This window comes from Pantherophis guttatus, chromosome 5 (genome assembly GCF_059756535.1).
Source record: "Pantherophis guttatus breed Tessera chromosome 5, ASM5975653v1, whole genome shotgun sequence".
Taxonomy (NCBI): Eukaryota; Metazoa; Chordata; class Lepidosauria; order Squamata; family Colubridae; genus Pantherophis; species Pantherophis guttatus.
In genome coordinates, this window is record NC_142067.1 from 90,558,166 (window position 1) to 90,585,049 (window position 26,884).

The 26,884-nt window shown below is 36.8% G+C and overlaps 1 protein-coding gene across 4 annotated transcripts; it reads left to right on the forward strand.

Moving 5' to 3' along the window:
- LOC117673806 (arylsulfatase D-like) lies at nucleotides 1-26,516 on the forward strand. 4 transcript variants are annotated; one of them, XM_034431442.3, is made up of 12 exons: nucleotides 1-419; nucleotides 1,186-1,260; nucleotides 2,553-2,622; nucleotides 10,278-10,427; nucleotides 11,599-11,720; nucleotides 12,514-12,636; nucleotides 14,293-14,716; nucleotides 16,051-16,187; nucleotides 19,407-19,541; nucleotides 22,706-22,868; nucleotides 24,615-24,736; nucleotides 26,046-26,516. In XM_034431442.3, exons 3-12 carry the CDS (start codon nucleotides 2,600-2,602, stop codon nucleotides 26,402-26,404), a joined length of 1,758 nt encoding a protein of 585 aa, XP_034287333.1. In that variant the 5' UTR covers nucleotides 1-419; nucleotides 1,186-1,260; nucleotides 2,553-2,599; the 3' UTR covers nucleotides 26,405-26,516. The 4 variants fall into 4 exon arrangements, with proteins under 4 accessions (XP_034287333.1, XP_034287335.1, XP_034287336.1 ...); XM_034431444.3 differs by lacking the exon at nucleotides 1,186-1,260 and having other exon boundaries at nucleotides 2-419; XM_034431445.3 differs by lacking the exon at nucleotides 1,186-1,260 and having other exon boundaries at nucleotides 74-419; nucleotides 2,559-2,622.
- Nucleotides 26,517-26,884: the final 368 nt, after the last annotated feature.

Here is a 26,884-nt window from a genome sequence, read left to right on the forward strand (position 1 = left end):
CCCTTTTTGGAGACTGGGGACTAGCCATTATGCTGTTTGAGTCTGAACTCTGTGAAAAACCTCTCTGTTCTCTGATCAGTCCCATATGGGCAGGCAAATGTTAACTGATGTAATCAGCAAGAAGTTCAGGGTTGAGAAAGGAAGCAGAGGTATGCTTGTAAAATTTCCCACATCGCTTACGTTAGCTGTTCCCCCGCCCATCCTCCCCTGTAGGCTTACAAGTACGCATGAGCAGATGGGATTAATGTGAGGAATTCCTTATTGACGTCCAGCAGAGGCTGATGGAAGATGCTACACATGTGAATGAAGTTCAGCGTTCTTGAAAAAGTAGGAATAAAGTCTGCTCTCCAGCCAAGCTGCCTAGTTGCTATTGTGGCTGCTGCTGTTTTATCTCTTGAGAACTGATGAGATTTCTCCAGGTAATATATTAACACATTTTGGGGGGGGGATTAAATATAGAAGCAATTTGAAAATCCAAATGTACTTCTGGCACTGAAAAATAAACTTGTGAGAGAGTTTAAAATAGGCTGGTTTGATAACATCTATTACAAGCTTCTCTGCACAAAATGTTTCTTTTAAAAATGATTCTTTGGACATGAATAATAAGCAAGCAAGCAAATGCTTTTTTAAAAAAAATGCTGCTGTTTAATTGCTAATTTAATTCTTTAAAAATGGGAGTTTCTTTTTTTCTGACTAATGTAACCTTAAGATGCCATGATATCTAAAAGAAAATTATCTAAAAAATCATATGCTTAGATTGATGCAAACATTTTTGGAAATGAGATGCCATTAAAAAAAAGAGCTGTTCATAAGACAAAGATCTAACTTAGTTATCAGTGTACTACATAGTTCATAGGCTTGTGCAAAAAGGTAGATTTGGGTGCTGATGAACTTCATCAGATGCTCTCTCAAAATTACAGCTTCTGTGGAGGGTCTGTTTTTGTCAAAGGGGGTTCTGTTGCATGCATTGCACATTTGGGGGAGCTGCTGTTAACCAGACTGGCTTATTGAGGTAAATCATTCCTGAGTCCAGTAACTAACCTGCAGGATCTTTCCCTGTCAGCCTTGAAAGGTAGTCCAGACAAGAAGCACATCCAGAAGCACTAGCTCTAACTTTATTGTATGGTTACATTAAGAGAATCTTGAAAGTTTGAAAGTATGTTTCTCCTGCTCTCACCTTTGCAGTTGATGACACGGGTGAGGGTCCTTTCTGAGACATTTGCCATATCCCCATTTCTCCTGCAGACTCAACTGCTTCTGGTATGTTATGATCTAGTCTGCAGCTCTTCCACCTGTCTTCCAAGGTCATTCCCACCTACCATTACAACATCCTTCTGTTATTCATGTATTCATAATTTTATATACATTTCAAAATATATAATTTTATAAACAATGTGTGTGCATCAGTGGTGGGTTTCAAAAATTTTTACTACCAGTTCTGCGGCTGTGGCTTGGGGGGCGTGGCATGGCTTAGTGGGCATGGCATGGCTTGGTAGGCATGGCAGGGGAAGGATACTGTAAAATCTCTAATCCCACCCCACTCCAGGGGAAGATTACTGCAAAATCCCCATTTCTTCCCAATCAGCTGGGACTGGGGAAGCAGAAAGTAGATGGGGGCGGGGCCAGTCAGAGGTGGTATTTACCGGTTCTCCAAATTACCCAAAATTTCTGCTACTGGTTCTCCAGAACTGGTCAGAACCTGCTGAAACCCACCTCTGGTGTGTGTGTGTGTGTGTGTGTGTGTGTGTGTGTGTGTGTGAGAGAGAGAGAGAGAGAGAGAGAGAGAGAGAGAGAGAGAGAGAGAGAGAGAGAGAGAGAGAAGGGAAATATACTGCATCCATCTGTTGAAATATCTCTGGAACGTCTAAAATGTGTACCTCTAACTTTTTCAGGAGATTTTAGTGACATGCTAAGATAACCTATAATAAATTAGAGAGCACTGGATTTTTTGTCTTGATCACTTTTTATTGTAAGAAAGCACCTTGGTGTGGGTTGTGCCTAGCAGGCTATGTATTCAAAAAGGTATGACATGGAATTATCTGTGCTTGTTTGTGTGTCCTCATGTTTTATTCCTGCATTGACATTTGACTTCTAAAAGCTTGATAATATTTATGAATAGAGATTTGGACAGCAAGGGCTTTTACAATTAGCAGCACATTTCACTGTGCCTATCAATCTTTTAGAGTCTACTTTTAGCCATTATGCAGCATGAGAAATGATAGGTTTTATTGTCAAACACAGTAGGAAGCCATCAATCCGAAAAAGGGGCAGCACTCTAAAAGTCTGAGTAAGTTGAAAAAACATGGACATATGAGGAAATATGAAGTAATTTGTTTTATCTGGGCAGAAGCATGGTAAAAGAATTTAATCCCTCTTTCACCATTAAAAATTATCTGTAAGAAAACTGAGGAACAAAAAAAACCTTAGCTTTCAAACAAATTTCGTTGGCTGAGAACATCTGTGAAAACTTTGAAGGTATTTAATATTTATACCATGTCAATACAATTTGCAATTATGTGGATTTTCTCTAATATTGTCTTGTTTTTCTATAGTCTCAGATTCCTCATTTGTCTAAAACTTGACTTTCCTGAAAGAGATCATGGAGTGCTATGCACATTTCTGGTAAATGAAACAAACATTATTTTCTTTATTAATTTATTAATATCTCAATAAAAATGTGTAAAATAATCTGGCACAATTGCATTTTTATGAACATTAGATTTAATACTTTTAAATTTATTACTTAAATGTATTTAATTTATTATTAAATTAATATGGAAACCAGCAAAGAGGATCCATTATTCACCATTAACTCCTTAACACCTATAATTCCAAGAAAGTTGGCCATAGTGATGTTAGAGTTGAATTACGAAGTGTTTGATTATTCATTTTGTTTTATTTCACTAGAACCTAATTATATATGATTAGTTTTTATTCCCTAATGACTGAGTACTTTACAGATAGTCCTCAACTTAGAGTTCATTTAGTGACCTTTCAAAGTTATAATGGCATTGAAAAAAAGTTACTTTGGATTATTTTTCACACTTATGCCCATTGCAGCAGCCCATGGTTACATGATTCACAGCTGAATGCTTGACAACTAATTCAATTTTATCACAGTTGCAATGTCCCAGAGTCATATGGGTCTCCTTTTTCGACCTTTTGACAAACAAAGTCAATGGGGAAACCAGATTCATTTAACTATATTACTAATTTAAGAACTGCAGCAATTCACTTAACAAATGTGGCGAGAAAAGTCGTAAAATCTTCAAATTTGAATTCATCAAATTTGCAAACACCAAGCTAGCAGGAATAGCCAACACTCCAGAAGGTAGGCTTAAGATGCAGAAGGATCTTGACAAACGTGAACATTGGCCCCTATCTAACAAAATGAAATTCAATGGTGAAAAAAGTAAGGTTCTACATTTAGGCAAGAAAAACAAAATGCACAGGTACTGTATATGTGGTACCTCACTCAATAGTAGGAACTGTGAGAGGGATCTTGGAGTCCTACTGGACAATCATTTAAATATGAGCCAGCAGTGTGCTGCAGCTACCAAAAAAGCCAACACGGTTCTAGGCTGCATAAACAGAAGGATAGAATCAAGATCATGTGAAGTGTTAATACCACTTTATAATGCTTTGGAAAGGCCACACTTCAAATTCTGCATTCAGTTTTGGTCACCACAATGTAAAAAAGATGTTGAGATTCTAGAAGGAGCGCAGAGAAGAGCAACAAAGGTGATTAGGGGACTGGAAGCTAAAACATATGAAGAACGGTTGCAGGAACTGGGTATGTCTAGTTTAATGAAAAGAAGGACTAGAGGAGACATGATAGCAGTGTTCCAATATCTCAGGGGCTGCCACAAAGAAGAGGGAGTCAAGCTATTCTCCAAAGCACCTGAGGGCAGGTCAAGAAGCAATGGGTGGAAACTAATCAAGGAGAGAAGCAACATAGAACTCAGGAGAAATTTCCTGACAGAACAATTAATCAGTGGAACAACTTGCCTCCAAAAGTTGTAAATGCTCCAACACTGGAAGTTTTTAAGAAGAGATTGGATAACCATTTGTCTGAAGTGTTATAGGGTTTCCTGCCTAAGTAGGGAGTTGACTAGAAGACCTCCGAGGTCCCTTCCAACTCTGTTATTCTATTCTATTCTAAAATGGGGCAAAACTCACTTAACAAATTTCTCATAAATTTTGGGTTTAATTGTCATAAATTGAGAACTACCTGTATCTGCATCCACTTTTTAAAAAATGAGAATGCAATGGGAAGAAAGAATATGAAGCTCTTGTATAAACCATCCAAGAAATGAACCTCTTGTATAAACCATCCAAGCAACAAAACTGATGATGATCTCACGGTTCTTAAGAATGATAGTTTAAGTAATAGTGTTCAAAGAGAAGCAAGCCTCTGGAGTGGTACATGCAGACTGAGAGTGAGGCTTAACTAGCAGCAGTATTCTCCATCATTCATACTATACAGAGAGTGTTGCAATATTTTCAGGATCAGACTCAATAAAGATAATAGGAGTTAGAGCTTTAAATATATTTCTTTTTAATTATGATAGGCATTCTATATTCACCGAATATTCAAGGTAGAAGCAGCCAGAATGGTGAGGGTGGCTCCTTATATATACAAGGGGTGGAGCTAGGAATGGGAGTGGTAAGTTATGAATACATTAAAGTCCAAAGAATAAGTTAACCTCTGATGTTCCATATATACATTATTTACACATTGGAGAATAAGGCATTTACATCTGACAAATCCCCCTCTAAATGCCGGTTCGTTACACAACATCAATTACATTCTGATTCAGGACAATACAATACATATAATTTAGAAGTTAAATATTTGTGTTGCTTAGAAGGTAAGGGTTTTGTTAATATGTCAGCTAATTGTTCAGAAGTATCGCAATGTATTGCTTTAATGAATCCGTCTTGAGACAGTTGTCTCACATGCTTAAACTTTATATCAATATGCCTGGACCTTTGTCCAATTGCATCGGATCTGGATATTTCAATGGCCGCTTTATTGTCTTCATGCATAATAAATGGTAAAGTGGGTTTCTTCCAAACATCAGTGATCAGATCATTGAACCATACAAGGTTATTTGCAGCCTTGGACAAACAAACATATTCCGCTTCTGTAGTAGAAGTGGCTACTAGTTCTTGTTTACCAGTATACCAGTAAACTGGACAATCATTCAATAGAAAAACATAACCAGAAGTACTCTTTCTGCATGATGTATCACCAGCCCAATCTGCATCAGCATAACAAGTAATTTTTGGTTCTCTGTCATTATTGGGTTCCAACATTAAACAAAAATCTAATGTACCCTTCAGATATCTTAGAATTCTTTTGACAGCTTCCCAATGATACAAGGTTGGTTTACTAACATATCTTGACAGTAGATTGAGAGGTAATGCAATATCTGGCCTAGTCCAATTAGATATATAAAGGAGTGAACCTATAACTGATCTGTAAAATGTGTTGTCTTTAAACTCAGGGGAAGATTCATCAGTGTTTCTAAGAAAATCAGTTTGCATAGGGGTGTCACAGGTTTTGGCATTATTTAAGTTACATTTGTTTAGGAGTTCGATGATTTTATCTTTCTTTAGTTATCAGATAGGGTAGACCTCCTTTTATCATTACAGTACCTACATTTGTTTTGTTCTTTTCTATAGTTGCTTTCCCCTTTGAGAAAACTATATTGATATCAGATTCTCTGCTTAATTTTATGGCACTTAGTATGTTGTGAGGTATTTCTGGGATTAATAATACCCCCTCTATTTTCCCTAGACCAGGCAAGGTCACATTTCCTTTGCCTAGTACTTGAACCTTTTCTTGATTAGCTACCTTTATCACAAACTTATCTTCTATAAATGAAGATAATATACTTTTGTTGTTGGTGGTGTGATTTGTTGCACCAGAATCAATAAGCCAATTGTTATTCTCATCCTGCTGTGTTCTGGTGCTGTCTTGTTTATTTAGCCCATTCAGTGACCCAGGTTTCCTCTCTATTGAATTTTCTCTACCCCCTCTACCTTCTTTGTAATTTGGTGGACTTCTATATTTGTGTCTATCTGTGGAAGATTGTCTGTAATTATATTTGCTCCTATATTCTGGCCTATGTCTCTCTCTTGAGACTTTGGGGCAGTCTCTTCTACTATGTTCCCTGGATCCACAATTGTAGCATCTAAAGGCCTCATTATGTTTATCTTGAAAGACTACTTTCCTAAAAGGTTTGTGGTCTGTTTGGTTACTGGATCGATTTTTTCTTGAATTGTCTTCTGCTATCAATTTGTTAGATAGACTTTCTATGGATAAGTATCCCAAATTAATGGTATCTAAGTGTGACATAAAGCTATCCCATGATGGATCAAGTGAATTGATAATAACACTTTTCATTGTTTGATCTGAAATCACTTCCCCCCTCAATTGTAGCTCAGCTCTTATTTTGTTTAGATTTATCAAATGCTCACTTATAGAAACCCCTGGTTTTACTCTAGAGGAAAAGAAATCCTTAGACATTCTTGTGGTTGTAGCTACGCTATCGCTGTGAAATAGATTAAACATGCATTGAATTATTTCTGATACAGTTAGGTTTGGTTTGATGCTATGATACATTGCAGGAGACACGCTAGATATTATTATGAAAAATGCTCTATGATGTAAACAATCTATTTTTAAAGTCCAAGGTCTTCTTGGAGGGCTAGTTATAAAGAATAGTAAATTTTCTTTCATGAAAATAACCTGAAGCTGTTGATACCACTCTTGTAAATTAATGCCATCAATTCTAAGTTTTGGGAAGTCACTTGGTAAGTTACCTACGTTATTCTGTCCATTACTTACAACCTGGGGCAGTCCGTGATCTCTCAAGTGCAGGAAATTACAGAACGGCATTGGGATGCTTGCAATGAGTCTGCGCGGTTCTCTGGCCAGTTCAAGTCCTTCTGGGTTGTCTACGTAGTTTCGCACATGCGCGTTGCTCATTTCTTCTTTGGTGGCGTCGTGGAAGGTTCTCTCCCTTTCAGCTCTCTCGATCCGCTCCTCCTCAGATGAGTCGGTCTCTGGCTCGGTTTTTGGGGTTCTGGTGGTGGCGACGGTTCTTTTCTTCTTTTTGTGTGCGTTGGTATTCGATCTTGTCTGTGGTGTAGGGCGAAATCGGCATGGCTCTCTGGGCTCGGGCGTTGTCGCTTTCGAAATCAGGATGGGAGCGTGCAGGTCTTGAGTCGCCGGTTTGATTTCTTGCTTCTTCGTAGATGTCTTGGTAATTTTCAGTCTTGGCCCAAAAGCAGCAAAAAGCGTTTTCATTGCTGATTTTACTTGAGATTTTGTTAAATCGTCTTCACTTTCTGATTTTGGATCATCTGAAGAGTTTGAGACTTCTTTCTCACTTTCTTCGTCTGATAGTGTTTTTCGCGCCAGAAATTTTGAACTGAGCGTTTTGATTGGCTCTGCTCCATTCTCTTTTGAAGTTCGTTGAAACCAAGATGGCTGCCATTCAAAATTTCGCGCGGGATCACTTCTTTTCTTTTTAACAACTATTTTCTCAGTAGTCATCTCACTTACGGTTTTTTGATCTTTGGGTTTTTCTTTAATGACGTTTTTCTCTCTCGCTGCTCCGCTGTTCTTCAGCATCTCCTGGAGGTCCGCGATGAGACTTTCATCATTCTTTTGGCTTTTTAGTATCTTTAATATCTCTGACCTGAGTTCGTTATTTTCTATTTCGATTTCTTTCTGGTCATTATTTTCACTCATTAGTTCTTCTTCTTCAGTGGTGTATTCTTCGGATTCTCTCGAAATCGCATTGGTGGATTCGTTGATCATCTCTTGATCAGTTTCTATTTCTTTGCTGTAGGCCCTGGTGTTGGGCCTATCTTTCTTGGACATTTTTAATTACTTATTGAGTCAATTAACCATCCTCTGCTACCAGCTTGTTGCAATATTTTCAGGATCAGACTCAATAAAGATAATAGGAGTTAGAGCTTTAAATATATTTCTTTTTAATTATGATAGGCATTCTATATTCACCGAATATTCAAGGTAGAAGCAGCCAGAATGGTGAGGGTGGCTCCTTATATATACAAGGGGTGGAGCTAGGAATGGGAGTGGTAAGTTATGAATACATTAAAGTCCAAAGAATAAGTTAACCTCTGATGTTCCATATATACATTATTTACACATTGGAGAATAAGGCATTTACATCTGACAGAGAGAACTCTTGAACTTCCTAGATTCAGTAACTTCTCAAGGCAACTGCCATTTGTTCACCTGTTGCAACCACTTCAGAAGGATGTTAAGAAGAGATCCTTAAAAATGACAATATTAAGGACTTTGTATCCAGGCAAAGCTTCCTGACAGCCCAGACTGTTATTTCAACCTTTGAATATTTAATTGCAATAGTGAGAAAAGTGGAGTTTCTGAAATAGTTATTTGATGCATTCATGTTTAATTAGCAGAAATTATTACTGCACAACATCCGTGATCTAAAAAGAAGCTGCTTACAGGTAGTCCTCGACTTACGACCACAATGGAGCCCAAAATTTCTGTTGCTAAGTGAGATGTTTGCTAAGTAAATTTTACCCCATTTTACAACCTTTCTTGCCACAATTGTTAAGTTAATCACTGAAGTTGTTAGTGACATGGTTGTTAAGTGAATCTGGCTTCCCCATTGATTTTAATTGTCAGAAGGTCAGAAAGGGTGATCACATGAGCCCAGGATACTTCAAATCAGGATACTACAATATGAGTCAGTTGCCAAGCATCTGAATTTTGATCACATGACCATAAGGATGCTGCAACAGTCGTAAGTGTGAAAAATGGCCGTAAGTTACTTTTTTCAGTCATGTTATAACTTTGAACGAACTGTTGCAAGTAAAGGGCTACCTTTATTTATTCAAAAGAAAGATCCTAATCTTAACAATGAATCAAGTGGGAAAGATTGTATATGAAAAATGGAAGGGTTGGAAGCAAAAACTACATCATCCAGAATCAGGTGAGGGGGGCGGGATTGGTTATGTTTTTGTTTTACAGTTTAAACTCCCTTTTTTCAATCTTTCATAAATTCAAGAAAGGCCTATGAGATTCAGAGAAAGGAATTTTGTCCTTCTAAACTCGGCTACTTCACTGTTATTAATATATGGCTGATCTATTGGAAGTAGTGCAGCTGCCAGTCAAATGGGCAACCAGTGAATTTTTTTTTTTTTTTGACATTTAAGCATTCCACAATTTCAAACATATTATTTAAAATGAAGCCCTTTGGAAATGCTCTCTCCACTTTTGTTGATTGGTCGTTCAAATGGTCTGGTTTCTTATGTATTCATATGCTGGATCTAGATCAATATGCTTGTTAATTGCTCCTTTGATAGAATACCAGGCTTCAATAAATTCACATGTGTGGCAGGTGTCGGTGTGGCCAATGATTTTTGTTCCTTCCCAATCAAACTGGTGTTGTTTATTATTACTGTGGTTTGAGATCAGGGATTTTTGGTCATGCCATTTAACTGCTAGTTGATGTTCATGAACCCTTGTTTTCAATTGCCTTTCTGTGTCTACTTTAAACCAAGTAGAATAACACGCAATGGCTTCTGACTTTGCCTCTTCTGCTTTCTTATGTTCACTATGGGTGGCCAAGAAATTCATTTAATCCATACTTGAGATTCAAAACTTATAGTTTACTGAATGTTGCAATACAGTCTTTAATTTTTTATTATCATAAAAAAAAGTATATTAGGGAAAATAATCTTTATGGAAATATAAAACATTATAAAAATATTGAACACAAGTCATTTAATTGAAAACTTCCAATTAAAACTTCCAATTCTCTGTCTTGGGCAAAAATGCAGAGAAAAATGGCTGCTTGAAACTGCCCTGTTTCATGCTAGGAGTGAAGTCAGAAGTTCTTGACATCTGTGTCTTAGCAATCGACAGCTGAGACTCAGCATGCATTATTCTTTGAATCATTAAGTTCAGATGGGGTTTTTTTTCTGCCTGATGTGGCTTCACTGTTTTCTAGTCTGATGCATTCTGATTTCAGGAAGAAAATGTGGGACAACACCTCTGATTACCTTCAGGCAGAAAAAAAAAAAAAACAGGCACTCTCTGTTCACATTAATGTCCTTGAGACTGAAGAACAGCATATTCCTTTCATACAGTCTAGTCCATTGTTGACTTCTGCAGTTTTATAGCCATCTATAAATGTTAATATGCAGGAAGAACAGCCTTCCTTGAGATCTTGCTAAAACGTCTAACTGTTATGTCCTCTTTTTAGGAGATACCCAATTTTAGTTCGAATTTTCTACTTGGTGCTGAAGCCAAGTGGATTGGATGCTTCGATCAGCTACAAGCCCAATATTGTCATCTTATTGGCTGATGATTTAGGCATTGGAGATCTAGGCTGCTATGGAAATACTACAGTGAGGTAAAATATTTCATACCAGTGCTGTATTTTATTCATTTGTTTGTTTCATAGATCCAAGTGCATGAAATATTTGGAAAGTTTGTAGGGACATAACACATACAGTAATTGGAAAAAGATCATTGAGTAATCATGCCCTTTCTATACACAGCATATGAATAGATAAATACTGATAATGTATTATCTATAACAGTGGTGGCGGACCTTTGTCTCATGTGCCGAAAGCGTGTGTGTGTGTGCTGGCACCCATAATGCAATGCGGGGGCCCTGTGTGCACGACTCCCCCTGCCACCCCGCGCATGCGTGCGCGACCCTCCACCCCCATTTTGGTCCTACTAGACCTCCCTGCAGCCTCCTGGGCCCAAAAATGGGCTGCGGGGGGGCGCTGCCCCCCTGCACTCCCCTTGCCCCCTCTACACATGCGACCCCCCTGCATGTGCGCATGACCCCCAACACATGTGCATGCTTTTCTCACTTGTGCCCCACCCCCTGCGCATCCTGAAAATCAGCTGACCAGCAGGAGATACGTGCACATGCACCGTGAAGCTGAGCTGGGAGACGGCTCACGTGCCCGCAGAAAGGACTCCGCGTGCCAGCTGTGCCATAGGTTCATCATCACAGATCTATAATCTAGGAATAGATATATATCTTAGAAATTGTAAAAAAACCCAAAAAGTTATATGCCTAGTAATACTTATAAGACAATATATGAATTTCCAAGATTTAAAAAATTATGGGGTTTTCCTCTCTAAATTTTAATTGTTAATTAAATTATTAATTGGAGCTGGCCAGGTTTTATACCATGATGGTAATAGAAACAGCGGTTGAAACAGCTGTGCGGTTTCAGATCCTTCAGGGGCTTCTTATATGGCATCTGTCAGCACTGCCTTCATATCCAAAGATCATCAAATATTAGCCACTGCTTCCAAAGGAGTATAATCCTTTTGATCGGCTTTTTCTATTGTATAGAATGTTTCTCTCTGTTTCACCTCCATTACCCAGGTTCTCTCTTTGCTAGAAGAATGTTCCAACAAACATGTTCATACATGTATGTTTCTAGATTTAAGTGAATTTCGACATGGGCAAGAATGCTCTGTTTTAAAATGGCTAATTGTTTGCTGTTTTTTTTCTCCCCAACTACTCCAATGAAACATGTGTTGACATCTTTTCTTAGGACTCCTAATATTGATCAGTTAGCAAAAGAAGGGATAAAACTTAGTCAGCATGTTGCTGCAGCTTCCCTTTGCACACCAAGCAGAACTGCTTTCTTAACTGGAAGATATGCAATACGATCAGGTTTGTTATCATATTTCAGTATCAAGTGGAAACTCTTAGACATAATAGTGGAAAATGATTTTTATATGGAATATTAATGTCTTGTGGTAAGTAAAGTTTGAGATGGGGTGAGCTTCAAAAATTTTAGCAAGGACTTCTCTGCTCGGTTGCTGGGTGGGCGTGGCCATGGTGGGCGTGGCCTAGTCGGCCTCCTGCATCACAGCAGAGGGGGCATTTTTGCCCTCCCCAGGCTCCGGAGGCTTTCCTTGAGCCTCCAGGAGGGCAAAAATTCCCCAGGCTCCAGAGGCCCTCACAACCTTCCGGTAGGCCTGTTTTTCACCATCCCTGAGCCTCCGCACACACCCTGAATTTACCTTCATCCAAACAGGCTGCGTGGGGACTTCTGGGAGGGGCGGGGCAGGGTGGGCGAGGCTAGCCAGGAGTGGGATTTGTGGGTTCTCTGAATTTAGCTAAATCTTAGCTAAAGGTTCTCCCGAACCCCTGCGAACCCCCAGCAGCCCATCCCTGGTTTGGGCTAAAAAATTGGTTGAGCTCTACCATATATTCCAAAAGCAGAACAGTTTCCCACAAATTAGTACCCTCCCAATATTTTAGAATTTAGATTATAATTCCAAAAAATGTAACCCAGCCTAACTGGAAGGCTGTTGAAGAATAAATTTACCATTTTTCTCCTTTTCCATTAACTGCCTACTGATTAAATTTTTAAAATGTCAGTAGTTGCATTGATGGTTGACTGATTACAGTCCACAGACATGGACTGGTTGTCTTGTTTTAATTTATGTTTTAAATTTAGGTATGGAGGAAACCGCTGGTTATCGTGTTCTTCAGTCAATTGCTAGTTCTGGTGGTCTTCCTCCCAATGAGACCACGTTTGCAAAGATATTGCAGAAGCAAGGCTACAGCACAGGTTTAATAGGTAAGGATATTACTTATTTGCCTGCAAATGTTTGTGTAAAAGAAAAACCAAAATATCACATAGCTTTCACTTTGGATAATTTTAATCAGAACTGATTCCACTAATATTTCACTAATATCTTTATCTGAAGTTTCCAAGTATAACAGATTTAATTCAAGCTTGTTTGGGAAGAAGCAAATGCTAATTTTTAATTTGAGAAAATATTCAATTCAAATTAGGATTAACTAAGCACCTGGTTGTAAAATTAATTTGCTTCAGTTGGGTGAACTGGTGAACTGAGCAGAAATTATTCTATAAAGATCAAGTGGAAGTTAGAAACTGGGGTTATTCTAGATAAAGGACAACATGTTATCTTAATACTTAACAAATGTTTCAGTAACTACAGCCAGCCAATCACACAACCCAAAATCAGACCAGGACTCAGAAAGGTATTTAAAGGCTAGGGCTCCCTCAGACAAGCACAATCCAAAGCACAGTGAAGAACACTCTTCAAATGGGGCTTGGCAACCAAATCGCCAAGCTCGGACCTCAAACAAACAGCATAATAACTACCAACCCGAGCTAATAATATTCAAATCCCATAGAATTTCTCAGTTTGTTAGAAATTGGTGGACTACCTCCACCAATTGGGATGGATCATCAATAGAAAAGAATAATGTTAGGAATAATAATTCATATAAATTAAAAATATTTAATCCCATCATATCTGTACTATGATTGGTATATATACATGTTAGGTTTCCAAGAAAATAAATTCTTGTCTAATATCTTCCTTCTATTGAAGATTAAAATGCTTAATCTTATAAAGATTAAACAAGACTTATAATAGGTGAAGGGGCCTGGTGGCTCAGCAGACTGATAGCATTGTGATTAACACCAGCTATCTGCAATTACTGTAAGTTCGAATCTCACCAGGCTCAAGGTTGACTCAGCCTTCCATCCTAAGGTAGGTAAATTGAGGACCCAGTTTGTGGGGGCAATAAGCTGACTTTGTATAAATATACAAAAGTATGAAGGCTATTGCTTAACGCATTGTAAGCCGCCCTAAGTCTCCAGAGAAGGGCGGCATATAAATCAAATTTTTTAAAAAATACATTTTAATATTTTGATTAAAATCAATTGATTTTAATTGAAAAATTAAAGATTGTTAGAAGTTTTGTTTATCTTTAATAACATTTGTTTCCTGTGAAAGATGCCTTGTATCATATTTTAATTGTTCCTATATTATTATTATTATTATTATTATTATTATTATTATTATTATTATTATTATTATTATTATTATTATTATGGTTGATCATACAGTCAGCTAGATGTTTGCCATGTCTCTTTTCTATTTTTCATTTGGTCTTTCTTGTTTTAATTGAAAGTTATACATTATTTTGGGTTACTGATATAAAGCAGCTGGTACTTTTTAAGAGTACATAATAAATAATATAGAATACACACACACACACACACAAAATAAAATTGTATATATACAATAAAATTGTAGCTAATTTTCCCTCCTGATTATGCAAAAATAAAATGCTTGAAATGAGTTATGAAATATAAAAAAATGTTGTTAAACTAAGCCTGTCTTTGTTATTGTTACCGATATTCATGTCTCCTTTGCTTGTTTTTGGTTTTATCTTGTTTTTTCATTATGTATTTCAGGAAAATGGCATCAAGGTGTGAATTGTGAATATCGTAACGACTACTGCCATCATCCATTAAATCATGGATTTGATTATTTTTATGGGACACCATTTTCACTAATGAATGACTGCCAAATCTCGCATCCCTCTGAGTTGAATCTGCCACTGCAGAAGAAACTCTGGCTTTATACTCAGATAATTACCCTTGCTCTGCTGACCTGTGTAGTAGCAAAATTAACTCATCTTGTTTCTCTCAGTTGGAAAGCCATCTTCTGTTTGGTTTTGTTTGACTTCTTCTTCTTTATTTCCTGGTACTCAAGATTTGGCTTTTTGAGATATTGGGAGTGTATTATTATGAGAAACTATGATATTATAGAGCAGCCAATGAAAGAAGAAAGAGCTGCACCTCTTATGCTAAAAGAAGCCCTTTCTTTTATTAAAAGGTAGGTTATATTTTGCTGCAAAAACTTATTATATTTTTTATTTAATAATTCGGAACAAAGAAAAATATTAATAACAGAAGGCATTAAAATTGTTTATCTGCTTCATCTACATGTGGATACCCCATCTAGATCTAGACAGTGGCAGGTTCCGCCCGGTTCTGCTGAGCCGGTAGCGATATGATGTCCGATATGATGACCCCCCACCCCGCATTATCCTTACCTTTTATTTGGCTCCACCCCCAATCTATTGCTGCCTCCTGAGTCCCAGCTGATGGCTAGAGGGGAAAAAAACTGTTTAAACTCTTGCCGTAGGGCTTCAAAGGGCCACCCTACAGCTGATCAGTATTAAAAGAAAACAAATGGGTAAACCGGTGCCTGCAAAAATAAATGGGTAGACCAGTGCCTGCAAAAATACATGAGTAGATCAGTGCCTGCAAAAATACATGAGTAGATCAGTGCCTGCAAAAATACATGAGTAGATCAGTGCCTGCAAAAATAAATGGGTAGACCAGTGCCTGCAAAAATAAATGGGTCGATCGGTACAGCTCTGCAAGCAGTTAAAAGCCTGGCAGACCAGTACCTCTGCTAAATCCTAAATAATTGTCACATGACCATCAAGCCACACCCACAAAATAAGCCACACCCACAGAACCGGTAGTAAAAAAATTTAGAACCCACCCCTGGATGTAGATATTATATAGATATAGACTGGATGGATGGATGGATGAATGACTGGATAATGATAGACAGACAGACAGACAGACAGACAGACAGACAGACAGACAGACAGATAGATAGATTTATGCAACAGTTTCAATAAGAAATAGCCATTATTTATTATTGTTCCATACATAATCTACCTCTGTAATCCATGCATTCATAAATTACAAGTAATCTATTGCTCTTATTAATGAAATCCTCATTCTTTTAGGGGTAACCTATTGGATGCTGTACAACGATAAGTGAAATTGAAACAAAAAATAGGTTGATCACTGATAGCTTCTTTTAACAGCTTTTTCTCTGCTTTTCTGAAGCATCAAGCAAATTAACATTAGCTCTCAGCTACATTAGATATAGACTAATTAATCGTAAATATATTTTGAAATTCAACCAAGGGCTGTGTGACTCTGAGCTGAAGACTATAGTACAGATACTGTGCCCCTTACAAAGCAAGTAATCTTGAAATACTACAGAAACAAGGAACCATGTTGAGCTTTCATAAATGAGAACACAGGGTATAATAATACAATTATTTTGCAAAATATGAATTGCCCTTCCCCAAATAATAATTTCATTAAATAATTATTAAAGGCAAAATTTCCTTATTTTTTTAGAAACAAACAAGGTCCATTCCTCCTCTTGGTTTCTTTCTTGCATGTTCATACACCTCTGGTTACTACAGAAAATTTCATTGGCAAGAGCAATCATGGATTATATGGTGATAATGTAGAAGAGATGGACTGGATGGTGGGTAGGTACATCTTAGTTATATTATTGATTTTATTTCTAGGCTGTCACATATATCAAAAGATACAGCAAAGTTGTGTAACTTCAATTAATAAACAAAGCAAATCATTCAAACATGATACTATTACTAAGAATAAGAATTATATATTTATGTAAAAACTTACAGTATGTTAAATGTGATCAGCAAGGACACTGTGGGAGAGAGATGAATATTTATTGTTAGTAGGCATACATTAAGATGCTATACATGCCTACAGGTACCGTATTTTTCGGAGTATAAGACGCACCAGAGTATAAGATGCACCTACCTTTTTTGGGTTTTTTTAAAAAATTTTTTTTATTTTTTAGACAAACACACATACAAACATACAATGTATTTTCTTTGAACAGAGTATTTGGCTGGTTCACAAATTTAAATTTAATTGAAATGTTTAGTCATTTCAATTAAAATTATAATTTCTATATTTCCTTTTTGCCATATTTATTCCTCATCTATTTTTTTAAAAAACCAATATTACCCTTCATCCTCAACTCTAATCTTAAATCAAATTCAATTTTTCTCTTATATTCTATATTATACCCCTTCCCATTGTCATCTATTTTTATATCCATCCTCACATTGGTTAATTATGTAATATTACAATTGTTTAATACAAATTCAACATTTTAATATAAATCAATTAGTTATATAACTATCTTTTTTCTATATTAATCAATATGAACATGAATATTCCAATTATTTCCATGCAATCCAATTTCTTACAAATCAATTAATTATATTTACCAATAATAATAAACCAAATAATTTTTATTTATTTATCATATTTATTTATTTATCATATTTGTATACCACCCTACTCCCAAAGGACTCAGGGCGGTGAACAGCCAAGATAAAATACAAAGACATACAAAAGTTAAAAAACTATTAACAACAGATTAAATAATTTAGGCTCAGAAAACAAATTAAAACATCTAATTTATCTAAAAAAGCATTTAAAACCCAATTTAAAAGCCAATTTAAAAGGGAGAGTTAGGCCAGACCAGCCTGTTGGAATTTTCCCCTTATGTTACTCATTTTCACATCTTAAACTCTCCAAATAACCCACATAGTTTTGCCCATATAATCCTCCAAATCACAACTTAATCATTTCTACTTTCATCACAATATATAATTAAAAATATTTCAATCATTACAATTTCCCTAATTAAATTTAAAAATGTTCTAGCTGTTATCCAAGCTACAACTTAATCCTTTTTACTTTCACCATCATATACCATTAAAGGTATTTCAATTGTTACAGTTTATACTTATTCATACTTCTAAAAAAAATATAAAAAGAAAAACTTATCATTGTCTAAATTTCAAAAATACAAAGACAAATATTCCAATTATTATTCATTTCATTTTTACAATCATGATTTCCCATTTATTTCTTACTACTATTCATATTTCAATTCTAAATATGTATAACATTTTTCTCTTTCATTTCTTTTTCTCCCCATTTTTATTTTTGCCTTTTTCTTTCTCCTTTTTTTCGTTTGTGTTTAAAATCTTGAACTCTCCTCTTTTGCCCTAAATTTCCCATTGTTTGCACCTACCTTTTTTGGTGAGGAAAAAGAAGAAAAAGAAATCTCCCTCTGCCTCTGCCTAATTTTGCCTCATTGCAGCAAACAGCCTGCTTTATTTTCAGTTTCATTTTCAGCATAGTTGATTAGCATAAGGAAAAAAAATCTGCTCAAGCAATTTACCTCTTTAGAGCAAGCAGCAGAGCCCTGCGCAAAACAGTTGAGAGCAAATCAGCTGAGAATCGGGAGGCTGATCTAATCATCTTGTGCTAATTAGTCTGAAAGGAGCTGTTTTTTCTTGCTGTTTGCTTGCAAGGAGGTAACTGCTGAGAGGCACAGGCCAAAGGGTGGGGGCCAGTGGGTGAGCAGGGCTACATTCAGTGTATAAGACGCACCTAAATTTTCACCCCCTTTTAGGGAGAAAAAAAGTGCGTCTTATACTCTGAAAAATACAGTAGTCCTCGACTTATGACCACTATTGAGTCCAAAATTCCTGTTGCTGAAACATTTGTTAAGTGGATTTTGCCCCATTTTGTGACCTTTCTTGCCACAGTTGTACAGTGAATCACTACAATTATTAAGTGAATTTGGCTTCTCTATTGACTTTGCTTGTCAGAAGGTTGCAAAAGGTGACCCCACAACATGACCCCACAACACTACAACCATCATAAACATGAACTAGTTTCCAAGTGTCTGAATTTTGATCATGTGACTATGAGATGATGCAGTGGTTGTAGGTGTGAAAAATATAAGTGACCGACATAGAATTGAAGTACTTTGTCTCAGTTATTGAAATAAAACTAGTGTCACAAAGCAGATAAAAATTAATGAAATTAAATTAATGAGATAAAATGAGATAAAGAGATAAAATAGAAGTAAAATAAGGTCATAAAAGTAAATAAAAATAGAATCAAATCAAAATGTTCCTGGCAAGGGGCCTGAAACAATAAAAATATTGCCAGCTATTAACAATAAGAATGTATAATATTCTAATTCATGATGAGATAGGTAAAGTAAAAAGAATCAATACAAGTTGAAACATGAGTTAAGAAAAGTATACTAAGTTTCTATCCTAGTTCATAGTATGCTTGATAGTAAAGATGTACAAGAGCTTTTGTTTCAATAGCTCCTAATTTGCAGTAACAAATGGGTTAATTTTATGGGATTTTCTGGCATCTTCTTTCAAAACTTCAACTTGCAATTCATTGCAACATGCCAGGATTAAAACTAAAAACATTAAAATAGCAATTTGATTGAAGTATCAGATAGAATTATGTCTGCTGTCATGAGTATCTAAATAGACATCCCCAGGGATTATGCTGTCCTCAATTTATTGCGCCATGTCAAATATGCCTTCTAAAATTACAAACGACGATATGGATAAATAGTATGGAAAAGTGATTGTTTGAAAGAAGCAGAATTCATAATCTGAACTTTGGGTCTTTTAAAGAATCCAGAAGTAAAAATATGCCCTCGGGCTCTCTTATCTGCACAGCTTTTGGAATTATGTTATGAAAAGTTGGTTTTTAATTTAATGAAATAATGTGACAATATCAGCGTCATGCACAAACTAATCAAGATCATCAAAAATAGATGGTATAGTAGAATTTTGCCTGACTTAAAAGTTAGTGATACATAAGTGATGTTTGCTTTACAGGAAAAATTTTGGATACGCTTGATAAAGAAAATTTGAAAAACAGTACTCTGACATATTTTACCTCTGACCACGGTGGACACTTAGAGGCTCGGGAAGGAAATAGTCAACGAGGTGGTTGGAATAGTATATACAAAGGTGAGAGTATGTTTTCTTTATATGTTTTCTTCATATGTTTTCTTTAAAAAATTGTTTTGCATTTTCAAAGCCATGATATGCTACTTGAAACATAGATTAAATATGAAACATTGAAATTTGGGTTAAGCAAAATCTAGTAGATCAATGAAGCATGCATCTGCAATCATAAGATGCAAAGAATGAGTTTAATTCCTGCAAATAATCAACTTTGCTAGAATGAAAGAAATTAGCAATTTAATAGAAAATATGAATTTACCTATGGAAAAGGCAAGTCTTAACAGAGTTTCTTGCACAATCTACAAGATAAAAATATGACTGTTAAATCTCTTATTTTTCCTTGATTCTCTCCTTTTAGTATCCTCTTTGCTTGGGTAGTTAGGATGGAATGTGGACCAAAGCACTTATCCTTGAAGAAAAAGCTGTAATAATAACTCTATGAAGTCCCACATAGATCCATCTGAATTAACAATGTTGCTGTTGATATCCTGGAAAGATCTATTTTGCAAGACCTAATGATTATAAGTCCCCTGGGCAAAAACAAAACATGAATAAGCACTGTTATATGTAGATATCAATATGCATATGAATAACATCCTGACCATCTGGTTGACTTACTGATCATTTGTGGGACTGTTTCTCCCTAAGAATATCTACCACCCCACTAGATCAGATAGGGTGGGCCTGCTCCAGGTCTCATTAGCAATTCAACAGATATCCTCCCTTCTAGCCTTTTGGAAGGCCCTTTAAGACCTAGATTTTTACTGGGGTGCTGGAATTGTATGTACAATGTCAGTACAATGAGAAGAGTATGGAATGAGGGTTGCTGTGGGGCATCCCAAGGGAATAATTATCACTCAGAATATTTGCTTATTGTTTTATTATTTGTATTGTTTTATTTATTGGTTTTATGATTGTTGTGAACTGCTCAGAGTTGCTTTAAGATAGATGGCCATGTACAGGTGAAACTCGAAAAATTAGAATATCGTGCAAAAGTTCATTTATTTCAGTAATGCAACTTAAAAGGTGAAACTAATATATGAGATAAGCTCATTACATGCAAAGCGAGATAGTTCAAGCCTTGATTTGTCATACTTTTGATGACTATGGCTTACAGCTCATGAAAACCCCAAATTCACAATCTCAGAAAATTAGAATATTGTGAAAAGGTTCAATATTCTAAGCTCAAAGTGTCCCACTCTAATCAGCTAATTAAGCCATAACACCTGCAAAGGGTTCCTGAGCCTTTAAATGGTCTCTCAGTCTGGTTCAGTAGGAATCACAATCATGGGAAAGACTGCTGACCTGACAGTTGTGCAGAAAACCATCATTGACACCCTCCATAAGGAGGGAAAGCCTCAAAAGGTAATTGCAAAAGAAGTTGGATGTTCCCAAAGTGCTGTATCAAAGCACATTAATAGAAAGTGATGTGGAAGAGAAAAGTGTGGAAGAAAAAGGTGCACAAGCAGCAGGGATGACCACAACCTGGAGAGGATTGTCAGGAAAAGGCCACTCAAAAGTGTTGGGGACTTTCACAAGGAGTGGACTGAGGCTGGAGTCAGTGCATCAAGAACCACCACACACAGACGAATCCTGGACATGGGCTTCAAATGTCGTATTCCTCTTGTCAAGCCGCTCCTGAGCAACAAACAACGTCAAAAGCGTCTTACCTGGGCTAAAGAAAAAAAGAACTGGTCTGTTGCTCAGTGGTCCAAAGTCTTCTTTTCTGATGAGAGCCACTTTTGCATCTCATTTGGAAACCAAGGACCCAGAGTCTGGAGGAAGAATGGAGAGGCACACACTGCAAGATGCTTGAAGTCCAGTGTGAAGTTTCCACAGGCTGTGTTGATTTGGGGAGCCATGTCATCTGCTGGTGTTCGTCCACTGTGCTTCATTAAGTCCAGGGTCAACGCAGCCGTCTACCAGGAGATTTTGGAGCACTTCATGCTTCCTTCCGCAGACAAGCTTTATGGGGATGCTGACTTCATTTTCCAGCAGGACTTGGTACCTGCCCACACTGCCAAAAGTACCAAAACATGGTTCAATGACCATGGGATTACTGTGCTTGATTGGCCAGCAAACTCGCCTGACCTGAACCCCATAGAGAATCTATGCGGCATTGCCAAGAGAAAGATGAGAGACATGAGACAATGCAGAAGAGCTGAAGGCCGCTACTGAAACATCCTGGTCTTCCATAACACCTCAGCAGTGCCACAGTCTGATAGCATCCATGCCACACTGCATTGAGGCAGTAATTTGTGCAAAAGGGGCCCAAACCAAGTACTGAGTACATATGCATGCTTATACTTTTCAGAGGTCTGATATTGTTCTATGTACAATTCTTGTTTTATTGATTTCATGTAATATTCTAATTTTCTGAGATTGTGAATTTGGGGTTTTCATGAGCTGTAAGCCATAATCATCAAAATTATGACAAATCAAGGCTTGAACTATCTCGCTTTGCATGTAATGAGTCTATTTCATATATTAGTTTCACCTTTTAAGTTGCATTACTGAAATAAATGAACTTTTGCACGATATTCTAATTTTTCGAGTTTCACCTGTATATCCTTTAAGTAAATAAATAATTTAGTTTCATTTTTCTGCTTAGTTCCTTTTAGTTGAAAATCTAAATTATTGTTCATGGGTTCTTGCTCTAGGAATCTGATGCCCTAAAAAGTTCTGTTGTTTATAAGATCTATTGACCCTACAATCTAGCTAAGATAAAAGTGTTAGAAGCACTGAGTTCTGGCTGAAAATTCTCTGTTTGCAAAGTCTTTTACAAACACAGACTTATCAAGAAATCAGCAGCAACTGCAAGACTAATAAAAGAGGGGAGGAAGAGAAGGGGAGGAGGAGGAGAGCCCTTAAATTGTTGTCAACTCTTAGCAACCGCATAGATTTTCTCCCTAAAATCTGTTTGTTGTCTATTCCGGAAGGCACTCCTTACTACTGTCTTATGCATTTATCAAATTTATATAGCCACCCATCTCACAGGAAATGATTCTGGACAGCATATTGTGTCTATGCTGTTGGCCATCCTGTTCTTTGATTCCTTTCATCTTTTCCAGCATTAGAGATCTTTGCATAATGTCAGATAGAATGGGGGGAAGGAAGGGAGGGAGAGAGAGAGAAAGAATATGAAATATTGTGTATGTTATTTCAAGGTGGAAAAGCCATGGGAGGTTGGGAAGGAGGAATCCGTGTTCCGGGATTATTTAGATGGACAGGAGTGCTGCCAGAGGGCAAAGAGATTGCTGTACCAACAAGCTTAATGGACATCTTTTCCACATTGGTTCACTTGGCTGGTGAAACAGTGCCACAAGACAGGTATGGATGCTACAGAATTTAATTTCTTAAATCTGGTGATCCCCAAAGCTAGTGAAAAGTACTTAATGGTACAGACCTGCTATGATTCTGATTTACTGACTTTCAGAATATTTCAAACTGTTCCTTCCCTTCTGCAATTATACTGATTTTATTCTAAAAGGGGGAAAAAATGGATGAAGCAATGGGAAAATTTGGGAGGTTTCAAATAAAAGAAGTAAATGTATTTTTCAGAAATGTTCAGAAATAAGGTAAGACAGTTGCACGATCAAAAATAATATAAGCAGAATGTATTTGTTCTACATTTAGGAACACAAATCCAGATGGCTGGGTGACTGGACGGGAAGTTGTTTGATATTGCTGAATTGCTATTCTTCCCATGGAATAGCCAGTACGCTAGTAGAAAGTTTTACCAACAAAGTCTTACCTGCAGCAATATAATGAAAAAATAATATTTTGGAGGTGTTTCAGAGAAAACTGAGTATTGTTGTTCTCATATAAAGATCTCATTAAAAGTAAGATTGACTCCTCATGATTTCATGAACATGTCTATGGAGTCCTTTGACAGCAATACAGAAGTGCCTTTTTTCAGGAATTATATTTTTTTTAAAAAAGAAAAAACTATTCACTATCTATGAAGATTCCCATCTAAGGAAGAAAACAATCCAAAAATAGCCCTTACGTTGATATGATTTAAAGCAAACAATAAAAAGGTTTAATAAATGCATTAGAGTAAGGAAGAACTGTTCTATCTTCTGCCTTGTTTTAAATAACATAGGAGCACTTAGGAAATGATGTTCTTTTGCTATACTCCTCTTATAAGAACTAATGAATTAAGATTAGCATACAAAGTCTGTTCACTTGTGCTCAATGAGATTGGTATTTTGTACTCAGAACATTATCCCAACCAGAAATTCCAGTTCACTTTAATGAAGGTTGCAGGTCTATCACAATATTTTTTAGAAATTGCAGAAGTAAATAGAGAATCTTTTCTGCCTGTAGAATTCTGCATATACTCCAGAAAATTCACATGTACAAGAATTTGGAATTTCAAGTGATTTGAACTGTATTTATATATAGCAGATGTCCAGCTCAGTAGTGGGTCTCAATTTTGGTCGCTACTGGTTCGCTTGCAGGCGGGCGTGATGCTTCTGCGCATGTGCAGAGACGTCCAGACTGGTGGGTGGAGCATCCCACTGCCACCGCTACCAGTTCACCCAATCTGGGGCGAACCAGTAGCAACCCACCACTGGTCCAGCTCAGTGGTGGGTTGCAGGGGTGGGTTCTACTTACCTTTACTACCAGTTCACAACGGGGCCACGCGTGCTTGCTTCACTCGCACACGCATGCACCCTTCTACACAAGCACAGAAGCTTCTGTGCATGCACAGAAGCATTTTGATGATGTCAGGGTCAGTGGGCGGAGCCTCCCGCCGGTTTTACTACCAGTTCTATAGAACCGGTGCGAACCGGGGTTAACCCACCACTGGTTCAGACTGGTTCTATAGAACCAGTAGTAAAACCAGCGGGAGGCTCTGCCCACCGACCCCAACATCATCAGGAAGCTTCTGTGCATGCGTGCGCGGCCCCATTGCGAACCGGTAGTAAAGGTAAGTAGAACCCACCCCTTGTCTAGCTTGTCTACATTCATGCAATGTATTAACAAATGTTTGGTTGTTGGACGATTAATGCAAGGCTCTGAATTACTCCAAATACAATTGTTGAAACTCTGTGCTTGTTGTCCTTTTAGGGTAATTGATGGCCGGAATTTGATGCCTTTGCTACAGGGACTGGTTCAGCATTCAGAGCATGAATTTATGTTTCATTACTGTGGAATATACTTACATGCAGTGCGGTGGTATGAGAAGGACAGTAAGTGTCAAGGGTTCCTCCAAACAAAACCTAATTTGCCTGGCAAAGCACTGTTTCCTTAAAAACTCATTGTGTTTCAGCTTGCAGGGATATGTGTTGAAATGACTCAAAACTGATATAGTTTGCATTTTGATTTGACTTTTCTCAATTGGAACAAAATGTATCTTTCCACTTTTAGCCCTTTCCAAATGTAGGGATGTCAAAATAATTTTTTTTAAAAAAAACCCTATATACAAAAATAGATATAGTACTCTGTACTTCTTGAAAGATGGTGGGATGTCAGTATTTTGAAGAATTAATGGATCAGTATTTCAGTATCTGTTTGTACAAAGAACAGTCATATCTATGTTTTACAGTTCAAAAATTGTTACTTTGACCTGGGTTTTATTTTGAGAAATCCTCCATATATTAAATGGTGTTGGCTTCTTTTTTCTTGCATTTCAGATGATAGTATACTGTTGTTGTTGTTGTTGTTGTTGTTGTTACTACTGTTGTTGTAACATGATTCCAACTGGTCATGATTTGCTTATTTATAACATTTATGTTCCATCATAATCAAATCACATTAGTTTTTATCTGGGACATCTATTCAGAGATGAATAGTTTGTAACAAAGTAAGAGTCTCTTCCATTTTGGAAAAAAAAATTAAAGGTAGATAATCATGTAGAATACCTAGTGATTTTTTACTGCATTAACATTCATGCAAAACCTGGAAAACTATTTTGGTCCAGAGGACACCGGGGATTATATGCTTCAGACTGCCTAATCGAGAATTTAACATTAAAGATTCTCAAATGTTTTCCTGACACCTCTACTGGCACCAAAAATAGTACCAAGCATAATTAATTTCAAAAGGCTAATTTTAGTTCTAAGTCTTAAAATATGGGCAGGATTAATTTTGATGTCAGAATAATTGATATAAAATTGCTGTGGGCCTAATTCAGAAAATTGTATTATTCTGTAAGAATTAACATGACATTGACATAGTATTTGATTGTAGTACACTTATATCATAAAGAAATATAGAAATTACAGAGAAAAAAATCTGCAAGTAATATGGGTAGGAAACAATAGAGAGAGGTGAAGCTATATTATAAGCAAATGCATTGGCTCTTTAATGTGTTTTTGAAAAAAGGAATGGAACAGTAGCATATTTCTTTAAAGACAATTCAGCTGATAGGCAACATAATAAGATTGCTTGTTTCAATTGCCAATCTAGAATTAAAACAGTTATATTGTGGGAAACTAGAATATTTAAAACTTATTCATAGTTTGCTTCTATGTAATAAATCAGATTCTTTCTCATCAGGCGGAAATGTGTGGAAAGCCCATTATGTGAGCCCCATTTTCCAACCTAAAATATCTGGAGCCTGTTATGCCAGCAAGTACTGTCCATGTTCTGGAGAAGGGGTCACCCATCATGATCCTCCTCTACTGTTTCATCTCTCAAGAGACCCTTCAGAAGCCAAGCCTCTGTCAGCAGACAGTGAACCACAATTTTACACAATTCTTGAGACAATAAACAAAGCTGTAGAAGAGCATCGCAAAACTCTCACGCCTGTTCCACCACAGCTGTCTTTCTACAACATCATCTGGAAACCATGGCTCCAGCCATGCTGTGGTTCGTTTCCATTTTGTTATTGTGACAAAAATAAGAACAATATGTAATATGGTCATCATTTTTGAAGTTGTTTGTCTTTCACGTTTTATCAAGTCTAGAAAAAGAAACCCTCTAAACAATGTAGCATTCGCTGGATGAAATAAAAAGGAGAGTTTAAAATGTGTTGTGTTGCAAAGAAAGATTCCACCTCAGATTAGATCGGTGTGAGTGTTTGTGTTTCCAGGATTAATGACATAAATAAGAAAAGTAGATTGTCAGTAGTCTAATGGAGATGAAGAACCTTTCTAAAGGGGAAAATGGATAGAGAGCTCTTGATAGAACTTGGTAAGTTTGCTTTATTTCTTCAAGGGGAATGGGCATAGGTAGGATTTAGCCAAGCACTCAAGTTACTATTTTAGTACTATTTCTATCAATCTTTTTCTCTGCCTAGGCAGCCATGATGTTCAGTTGACTATAATCATCTACCAGGTGAGCAAGTACATCACTTCCTGATCTTCCAGTTAGGTCCTGATCTTCCTGTCAGGATG

Excerpts from the sequence above, each read along its gene's own strand:
- LOC117673806 (XM_034431442.3), top strand. The coding sequence starts at position 2,600 with ATGGAGTGCTATGCACATTTCTG. Across the intron at positions 2,623-10,277 it reads GAGTGCTATGCACATTTCTG|GAGATACCCAATTTTAGTTC; the intron begins GTAAATGAAACA and ends TCCTCTTTTTAG. Across the intron at positions 16,188-19,406 it reads AGAGATGGACTGGATGGTGG|GAAAAATTTTGGATACGCTT; the intron begins GTAGGTACATCT and ends TTTGCTTTACAG.